Source organism: Adiantum capillus-veneris, chromosome 17, assembly GCF_014529385.1.
Source record: "Adiantum capillus-veneris isolate H3 chromosome 17, ASM1452938v2, whole genome shotgun sequence".
Lineage (NCBI taxonomy): Eukaryota > Viridiplantae > Streptophyta > Polypodiopsida > Polypodiales > Pteridaceae > Adiantum > Adiantum capillus-veneris.
This window is the reverse complement of record NC_140947.1, coordinates 104,773,801-104,784,017: the sequence shown is the minus strand read 5'-3', so window position 1 is coordinate 104,784,017 and position 10,217 is coordinate 104,773,801. Positions and strand designations below refer to the sequence as shown.

The following is a 10,217-nucleotide window of genomic DNA, read 5'->3' as shown; positions in this document are numbered from 1 at the left end:
CCTTGTGTTTTAGTTGTCGGTTGATGCCATGGCTCGAAAGGAGCATGACTTACAATGTTGGTTTGTAATATATATATATACACTCACTATTGTGAGTTTCGGAAAAAAATTATCCTTGATTTTACGCCAATGTTTGAAGGACTTGTCAATTTTTACACTAAAACATGTATAATGCTCCTGTTTTTCTTATGAAAATTGATTGTGCCACAATGACTTTATTTGGCATTATTTTATAGTAAAGCTATGGATACATGGGGTATTTAAGGCTGGAACAGCGGGGAGCTTCGGGGTGGAAGACATAGGGGTGGAAGATGGAGCGGAAGCCAAAGCGCGAGCGCTGGAGGTCGAACTCGGCAAGGCAATCCAGCTGCTGGAAGGTGCCAAGAACGGAAGGCTGGCCAGGGGCGGCAGGGAGAAAGGCCAAGCATGCGATGGAGCCATTCACATAAACGAAGGTGCTCCTCGGGTACAAGACCCAGCCTCCGCCTCCCTCCACCTCGAAGCCCAGGACGGGGACCTTCAGATATGGCGCCTGCCCTGCAAGGTACATGGGCGTCGTGTCAAAGCAAGTATCGAAGGGCGCCGTAGCCGGCCTCTTCACTTGCTTGTACCCCACCACCTGCCTGAAGCTAGCCCTCAGCCCCTTGTACACCTTCCTCTCCAGCGTCGTATACTGCTGCCTCGTGCTTATTCTCATCTTCATCGCCCTCCCCATCACTCCCGCACCCCCATCCACACTCATATTCTGCACCTTGAACGCATACCCCCCTCCCTTCACGTAATACAGCCTCGTCTGCAGCGTCGTCGTGAAGGTCTCCATCTGCCCCACTGGCGCATTCAGCAGCGCATAGCTCGTCACCCTCCCGAAGAACGCCACGCTTGGTAGACAGTACGAGAACCGCCTCGCCAGCCCGCCGCTCTTGCTTATCTGCGCCGGCAGCGATCGATCGCCTTTGCTCACGCCCGCCACCCCCACTGCCCCGTCAGGCGCTATGGTGCCCTCCACCTCGCTGCAGCATGTGAAATTCACCGCCGAGACGTTGGCGGTGAGCAGCGGATCTGGAAACGCTGTTCTTTCGATGTAGAGGCTGAGGGTGTCTTGGGCGCAGCTGCACATCTGGAATGGCGATGATGCTGTGCTGCATGTGTCCGCAGGAGATAAAGATGGGGCAAAGAAGGTAGAGGAGAGAGAGGAGTGAAACGAGGAAGAGCTATTAAGGTCGTCATTGCTACAGTAGAGGGTGGTGAAGGGGCTCTGGACGTCAAGCAGCAATGGCAGCATCTGAGGAGGGGTACCTACAGGGAGGTTGAGGAAGAAGGAATTAGAGCTACTACTAAGGGTAGCTACCAGAACGTTGGAGTCGGTGATGGCTATCACTATATTTGAGAGTTCTGCGACTGTAGTGAGTAATAACAAGATGGCACCTATGCAAGTCATCGCCATAGCTAGGCCTGCTACAACAGTACATGCATATAAGCTTGACGACCCTTGCTTACAAATTACGCTCTTTTATGCTAGATTTACATGAAGCACGGGAGCTGCATGCATATCCTCCTGAATCGGGTTAAAATGTCAAACAAGTTGCCACAGAGGAGCCGATCGTCCCTTCGAACTTCGCGCATTTTACACAAAGTTAGCCCCCCAAGTCAACAATGGCCATGCTTAAATATTGATGGAAGACTTAATATCGTTATCTTGCAAACCCTCATGAAGTCATTATAAAATGCTTATAGGCATCTCTATTGCCTCGTTCTCTTTATAGATACTTGGGTCCTTTTGTTACTTTCAAAAACCTCGATAATATAGATTATCAATACTTCATGGGCATACTTTACAGCAAATGGTGATCGTTTAAGCTCTCCAAAAGCTAATCTATCTAGCTAAGATTGTAAGACATGTTTAACTACTCATCAGTAGCTATGAGCTTGTCTACGCACATTAAATTCCTTCCCTATGTTGTGTTTTTTGTCTCCCTCCCCAATAAGCCTCTCTAATCACTAAACTACGATAGATGAGTATGATTGTCCAATTAATTTCATCGATCGTGAGATGCAAACTTTAGTGCTATTTTCAAGATACCTCTTATAAAGAGATGCAAAACCCTTTGAATATAGATCATTGTTTAGTGTTTTTAAAAGACCTTCAATGAACAAAATTAGTAACATGTCTTACTACGATACCTCTCTTAGTGGACATCTCTTGAGATATTCTTTGAATTAGTTCAATTAAGCTTTCTTCACCTTCTTGTTGTCTTTTTGTTTGAAAGCATCAATCTGCAAAATAGTGTTATGCTTTTTTTTCATTTAGAAAATTCTTCTACAAACTTCTTTAACACTAGTTTGCTAACCCAACCGGACATATTCAAGGACTACTAGTATGGCAAAAATGAGAAACTTGTAAAATTTCTCATCTCTTGGTCACAACAAGTCTCCAAAGTTGATGGACCGGTGCTCCATTTTGCCCAAAACAGTCATTTCTTACGGTTGATTCCATATAAATAAGAGGAGATTTTTGTAGGACATGAGATAAAATGCCCCATTAACTTCAATGGGTTGGTAAGTTAATGGGTTGGTGATCAAAACATATGGTTGCTTTTGCCTCATCATTTTTTTTTGGGGCAAAAAGATTTGGTACAAAAAAGTTGCATTTTTGCCATTATGCGGACCTATCATCAAAGTTTCTATAGTCATGCTCAATAATAATACTATATACATGTTTTGTTAGTTCCCTTTGGGCATTTGGATTCAAAAGGAGCTATGGAGAATGGCAAAAGAATAGTGAATCTCTTACTAAGTGGAACCTTGGGGACAATGATGAAGTGCTAAATATAGCAAACATAACAAAACTGGGTTTAGCATTATGACCTCTAGAATCCCATAGAAACTACTGAATATCCAGCCAAATTTTTAGGTTATGATTAGATACGGTTACTACCTACAAAATACACACAATTGACTCAAGAAACTAGCAATATTGAGAAAGCTATACTTGCTACTCTAGAATCTCTTGTATTCTTCAACAATCCAAAAACTCAATCACTATCATATACTAAGCTATATAGCGTATTAAGTCCCTTAAAACTCAAAGAAGATTAGCTTTATGTTATACATGCCAGTTACACAATCAAAATTGAATTTGGATATCAAGAAAGCCATCAAAAAAATCATAAAAGTGCTAATTTTGGTCAAAAAAATAGGATTATGCAATTCTTGTAAGGTGGTCATAACTTTCAATCTTAACACTTAGTTCTCCTTAAAAGCATCAAAACATGTTGATAACTATGAAGGCTCATCCTCTAGCAATCTAAACCTCACAAACATGAAGTTTAGAGTGGTATAGCTACAAAAATTTGAGAAGAAGTAAAAAACATGACCCGTTTTTTCATATAGTTTAGGTTCAAAAATGTTGTGCAAGAGTAAGTTTAATAGTGAGATCAATATTCCAAAAAAAAAAGTCAAGTTTTTTTCAGCTCATAAGGCAACTTCGTGGATATATAGAACCTAAAAATTCATTTTCATACTCTTCAAATAATTCAAGCAAAATGGTCATTTAACAGGAGACAAAAGTGTCCAAAGACATAAAAGTGTCATGTTACCATTCTAGTTTAAGAGATTTTGGAGTGTAGCAAAAGCTTCTTGATATAGCGGTTGAAACCAAGTCAAAGTTGTTCTCTCTATGGTCAATCCATATCCTCCATATTGAGTAAGAAAATCATGCACTTGCTCCACTCTTAAGACTTGCTTAAATTGAGATACATGGGCATGAGGATTTTATGTCTCTTGCAATATTTTGTGCTATTTTCAAAGTAGCTCTCATGATATATTGATACACCATGGAAAAGAAGGAAGAATAGGCCTTTTCCCATGGTTTTTTTAGAAATGGAAAAGTCTAGACTCTTTCAATTCCATGTCTTCAAAGGTTCACTTTTTGCTCATTTTGGTTGCTTGCTATGTTAGGTCTTTCACATGATGTGCAAAATCATGTGTTGGGGTTAAGGCCTGTGTGCCTTGACTGGTCGCCCAGGTCATGGGCGCCCGCCCACTGTTACCCTATACTTATAGTGAGTATACTGTATTGGGGGAGCTGCCACTTCATTGTCTCCCCACCCACATTTGTGTGTCGTGTCTCCTTTACCTCTCTCTCACTCTCCGTCTGTGGTGCTCCCCGATCCCCTTCAATTGGTATCAGAGCTATGGTGACCGCGGAGAGCACGACGGCTTTGAGAGATTCGAGGCGATAGCTCGCTCGCTCTCGACGGTAGAGAGATTTTGTGATGCATTTGGGTTCGCTAGTGATTGCGAGAGGTGCCAGGAGTGGTACAGGTTACCCATTGCATGTGGATCACGGGAGAGACGGTGTTGTCTCTGTGATCATGCAGCCAGGTAGAGAGCGAGAGAGCAGACGAGTCTCTTTTTCTTGTGGGTTGCAGGATGCTTTGCATGGAGTGCAGAGCAGTGACCTTGTTGTGCAGGTTGCGTCTACGGATGCACAGGTAGAGCGGGACAGCTCTAGTGAGTCACAGCAGGATGAGTCATCAGAGGTGATGACAAAGATGACTCACATGGATGCTGAGATGTCAGCTATTGTGGAGTCATTTCTTGATATGCTTATGCCAGAGCTTGATGCAGATTCAGGACATATGGATACTCTTGGTACACATGTGATATGTGGTGGGCACGAGGAGTCACTCCAGAGCTCGGAGTCAGAGTGCCATGGTCTCTATGATAGGGGACAAGATTGCCATGAGTTGAGTTCTGAGTTGGAGGTGGCAGAGGTTGCCAGGGTTGCATCAACATTCGGTGTCCTCATGTACGAGATACTGATCTCGAGGCCCGACATAGCAGCTGCAGTGGGAGCATTTGCAGTAGGGTTGATCAGTCGTTCGATGACTGATCTCGGCATAGAGCATAGGGGAGGTTTGCAGGTATTGGACCGATACTTGCAGGAGTGCATGAGCTCTTATAGACTATTTGCAGATCAGCCTGGAGCTAGCTCTGTGTGGCTTCCACAGCGGGATGTTTGTCTATCAGTAGAGCCGGATGCACTAGCTCATCGAGAGTCAGTGGACATAGGTTGAGAGAATCTCTCACCTTCAATTAGTTGTACACTAGTAGATCTTGCTTAAAGGAACATTGGCATTTAAGTGGGAGGTTGTTGGGGTTAAGGCCTATGTGCCTTGACCGGTCGCCCAGGTCATGGGCGCCCGCCCACTGTTACCCTATACTTATAGTGAGTATACTGTATAGGGGGAGCAGCCACTTCACTGTCTCCCCACCCACATTTGTGTGTCATGTCTCCTTCTCTCTCTCTCACTCTCCATCTGTGGTGCTCCCCGATCCCCTTCATCATGTGCATTTCAATGTCTCAAAGCAAGTTTGCCCTTTGTGTGTGCATGCCCACTCACACCGACAGATAGAGATAAGGAGGGAGAAGAAGAAAAAGAAGTGAAGTTTAAACATCATAGGAGCAATTCCAAGAGACCTCAAAGATCTATTAGGTGAATCTTGAACTCAAGACCTCTTTTTGTTTGTGTGTGTGTGTGTGTGTGTGTGTGTGTGTGTGTGTGTGTGTGAGAGAGAGAGAGAGAGAGAGAGAGAGAGAGAGAGAGAGAGATCGAGATCTACAGAGAGTCCCTCTTTACAAAAACTTGCATGGCTAACCAAAGCACATATATGGTTTGTAATTGAAAACTTCTTAAGCTTAATACGTACAAAATCAATTAAGATGGTTGGCCTATTGAACAAAAAGAAAATAACAAATGAAGACTAAGCCAAGATGGCTTGATTACTGAAATTAACAAATCTATAGATTAGCAATTCTTCCTAGTTCTTCTTCTAAAAGAAACAATATTCAATCGCTTTAACCCCTTTTCAATGGCTTGCATTAGTCTTAACCAAATAGAAGTGAAAATAGCAAATTTAGGATAAGGTCCCAAGTCTAGTAGTTTTAGTATGTGATCAAAACTTAATAGGAAAAAATTATCTAGCAAGTGGCATAAGAAGGCACAACAACATAGTGAGACTATCAAGGAGACAAAGTCTTTTATAAGAGAAACTCCTCTAGGGTCAAAAGTTGAGCTACAATATAGGTTCAAAAGGTCAAAGTTTTGCAACAAAAGATCAATACAACAGAACTAGGCACTAAATCATTATAGCATTGGAAAGAGATCATAGGTGAATGGAGAATTTATCTAACCTTCAAGGTCGCTGGTCAGGAGGCAGTCAATCTGGACCCTACATCCACTATCGATTACTGACAGTAATTTGACCATGCATTGTTTGATTGATGACACATCATTAGTCATAATATTCGTGCAAGATAGGTTAGCGTTCAGCTGTCTGCAGGCCAGTAAATGGTTTCCAACTCAATCGTCAAAAGTCTAGGTCATCATTACCAATCGTTGCTTGGCAGCTCAACAACAGAAATGAGTAACGCCATAATCATTGCTTCTCCATTCAACCATTGTTGGGCACGTCAGCGCATGGAATTACTTCCCCATTCAACCACTGCAAGGCACATCAATGCATGGAATTGCCAGGTCACCTTTGCCTACTCTTTTGTTGTCGCCTGGTCAGAAGACACTACCTGCAACATCTATATTGCTTGGCCCCCCTCCCAGCGACCTTGACGGTCGGGAATGGTCATTTACTGACCATTCCCATAATATTGACTCCCACCATGGCTCTCGGCTCTGCCGGTCACCATGGGGTCATCAATATTATGGAGAATGGTCAGTAAATGACCATTCCCTACCCCATAAATATAACCATTCCTAAGGTTCAAACATAGTCAAATTTTCAAAAATGTGAAAAAATATTTCATTGTCTAGACAGGAGAGATTATCTCAAAAGGGAGTGTATTTAGACACCTGGGATCCCCCGTAGGGGTGGACGTAACCCACAGTCAAAGATTTCAATGGGTCCTTGAAAAAATAAGCGCCAAAATGAGAAGGTGGGAGTTTGTTTTCCTACCCTTCCAAAGCCGGATTAGAGTGATCAATGCTTTTATGATACCGTACATTGCTTTCCTTAGCCTAGTGCTCAAGATGGCTAAGTGTAACTGGAAAGAATTCTTAAAACTAGTGAAAAGGTCTCTTTGAAAGAACAACATGAAAACCTCCCGACCATGGCAGTGGGCTAGATGGGAGGTAGTTGCTCGTCCGGTAGACCAAGGAGGGCTCGGCATTCTCAACCCTGTATCCCATGTTGAGGCCCTTTGTGCCAAATTTATGGTCTCATTGGCTAAACAGGACCAAGCTTGGGCTATCATGACCAAGGAAATGCTTGATGCAACAAAACTGGGATAAAAAAGGGGAAAGTGGAAGGGGTTATGATGCACGACAAACTTCTCACCCCCAAGTGGTCTTATCTTAGATCTGGTGGAATCTCAAGAAACCTAATGAGGAAGTGCAAAAGGGCAACTGAGGTTTTGGAATGGGGAGAAGTAATCAGATACTTTAAGAACTCCATTTTGCACTAGTCCCCTTGGCTGTATAAAATATTGGGGCTGCCGCAAAGCCCCTATTGGATAGAAATGGCCAGGAATGTGAATAATAAGGGGCTCGTTCGACTAGAGCAATTCTGGGATGGCAACAGGAAGTTCTGGAAACCTGCTGACTCTTTAGCCATCCAATTTCAAATGAATGGCTTTGAGATCTTACTAGTCTACAGGGTGATAAAAGAGCTTGATAAGGTGGTGATGCCAATTTTTGAATCCAACTTTGAATGGGACGCTTGGAGATGGCCCGGGAGTAGCCTCTTTTGGAAATCACACTTTAAAGGCATTTACCATGCATTAATGCAAGAGGCTAATTGGTGTAGTCCCCTCAACAAATTATGGAAGAGGCACTGGATGGAAAAACGGTGGGAGGGAGTCATGGAGAACATCTGAAGCCAAGGTGGCCTCAGTATATGAAGATATTTTTGTGAAAAGTGATGTGGGGTGCTCTACTGGCGGGCGTAAAGATACAAGAAAGAGGCATCGGGTCCAATCATTGCTCGGGGTGCAGAAGACCTAGCCCACCTTTTCATGGGATGCCAGGGAATTAGAGGCATGGCTGGGAAAATATGCAAGTGGATTCAAAGGACATGGCAAATTAAATTCTTCAAGAATGATGTGTTCTTTGGTAGTAACAGGCTGGGAAGTCCTGCTCTTCTCGTCTGCACTCAAATAATCAGGTACTACTTCTTGCACCATATTTGGAAACCAAGGAACCACTGTGTGTTTGAGGGGGATTTGGCTGTGGCAAGATTTTGTGAAATCATGCAAGAGAGAAAAGTGATGATCCACATGATCGGAGGCAAACAAGCCTCAGAGGACTGGTCTAGAGCAATACATAACATCTTGTAATAAGTAAAGCCGAGGAGTAGGGGTGGTTTCTCTGCCAAGCAGATAACTTGTAATCCTTTGACCCTCAATGCTCGGTCTGAGCTCGAGGGTTGGTGTATATTTATGATGTTCTTAATACTATCCACTGCTAGAAGTTGGACACACCCTACGGAAAATGACTGCTCGACGGATTATTATTTTTTGTAATTATTCATTTATTGAGAAAACCCGACATTTCACCTTTGTAGATATTAGGGCTTACAGAAGTTTCCAGATTGTATCCCGGTTTTGACATTGAGATTGAGTAGATGGTTAAATTGGAACATTAGGGTTTGAGATTGTAAGGTATTATACCACTTTTTGGACCTTAATGAAAAACCTTTTCGCTTTAAAAAGTTTGAAGTATGTGAGTGAGCGTACTGTGTACGAGAGAGAGTGAGAGCTTCATCTTGATGCTACGCGCGCACTGGTGGTCGGAATTGAGTGCGGAGAAGTGCAGCGTGTTGTCCCCGACAAGAGCTACACGCCAATACCTACATTTCGCGCGTATGGTCCGGTTTTGCGAGCTCCATCTACGAGCTTCATCTTGGGATTCAGTGAGCATACGTTGTCCGTTTTTGCATTGCAGCATATCCATGCGTTCGCATTGAATAGAGCTACATATTAGGCACATCAGTTTTCGAAAACGGCGACCTACAAATTTCAGCCAGACATCCTACATGATTTTTCACCGGGTGTATTGGGTTGGGGTTTTGGTTCACAGACGTTAGGAAGAGCGACCTATTGGTGTTAGTAGGGTCTCCTTCAAGTTGTGTGGTGTTCTGAGATTGTTTGATGGGTATTCGGCTCTAGGAAGCGTTGTAGAAAGTTTCCTCTTATGCACTCCTGAAGGCTGTAGCTTAGACATTGGGTAGAGACCTCTGTCGGAATTAGTTAGGAGCCGATCGAGTGTAGATTGACACCGTACGCTTGCTCCACGCGTCTGCGAATTGAGCTTCGTCCTTAGCTGACAAATCTTGTTAGGTGAGTTCTCGCTGTGCTGACGTCCGTCGTGGCATATCCGTCCAACATTGGTGCCGCTATCGGGGACGAAAACCTTAGGTAGGTGACCGAGAGTAGTCCTTGAGGATAGGGATTCTTTGACTTGCCAAGAGTCTCGTTTTACATTTAGATAGGATCAGAGGGTGGAGGACTCTCTAGGTCTTAGAGAGTCCCTCTAATACCTAGAGAGTCCTCCACCCTCTGATCCTATCTAAATGTAAAACGAGACTCTTGGCAAGTCAAAGAATCCCTATCCGTCCAACATTGGTGCCGCTATCGGGGACGAAAACCTTAGGTAGGTGACCGAGACTAGTCCTTGAGGATAGGGATTCTTTGACTTGCCAAGAGTCTCGTTTTACATTTAGATAGGATCAGAGGGTGGAGGACTCTCTAGGTCTTAGAGGGAGTCTAGGGAGCGTGTGTCTGGCCTAGATCCTTCGACTTAGGTAGACTTAGGTAGTTTAGGTCTTAGTTGAGTTGATAAGTAGTAGTTGGAGTGGTAGAAGCGGTGAAAGGAGAGCTTGAGAGTCCGGAGAGGCCAGGAAGCAACCGAAACACCATTAGCACCATTTTCACATGATGAGTAGGAGTAGAGTAAGTAGGACATCATGATTTAGGATCTAGAGTACTTCATGCATGTATACTTGCTTGTTAGATTCATCACAAGGTTGTAAAAGACGCAAAAGTGTGTTTGAAAGCGGAAGTGAAGTCCAAAAGTTGTTGTGAGTGTTTCTGATAGAACTGCAGAGCATCAGGAGCATTTCTATCAGGAAAAAATCGCATTTTAAGCCAGGAGACATCCTACGCGTAGGATGTCTACATGCTAATCTCGTGGGAATTTTGGAAT

General features: G+C 43.6%; 1 protein-coding gene across 1 annotated transcript; it reads right to left on the bottom strand.

Annotated features, from left to right (window-relative positions):
• Window positions 1-214: 214 nt before the first annotated feature.
• LOC147437816 (gamma conglutin 1-like) lies at window positions 215-1,570 on the bottom strand. The gene has a single exon (XM_086486007.1). It carries the CDS (start codon window positions 1,442-1,444, stop codon window positions 242-244), a length of 1,203 nt encoding a protein of 400 aa, XP_086342133.1. The 5' UTR covers window positions 1,445-1,570; the 3' UTR covers window positions 215-241.
• Window positions 1,571-10,217: the final 8,647 nt, after the last annotated feature.

Coding starts and splice junctions, on each gene's coding strand:
- LOC147437816 (XM_086486007.1), bottom strand. CDS start 1,444: ATGGCGATGACTTGCATAGGTGCCATCTTGTTATTACTCACTACAGTC.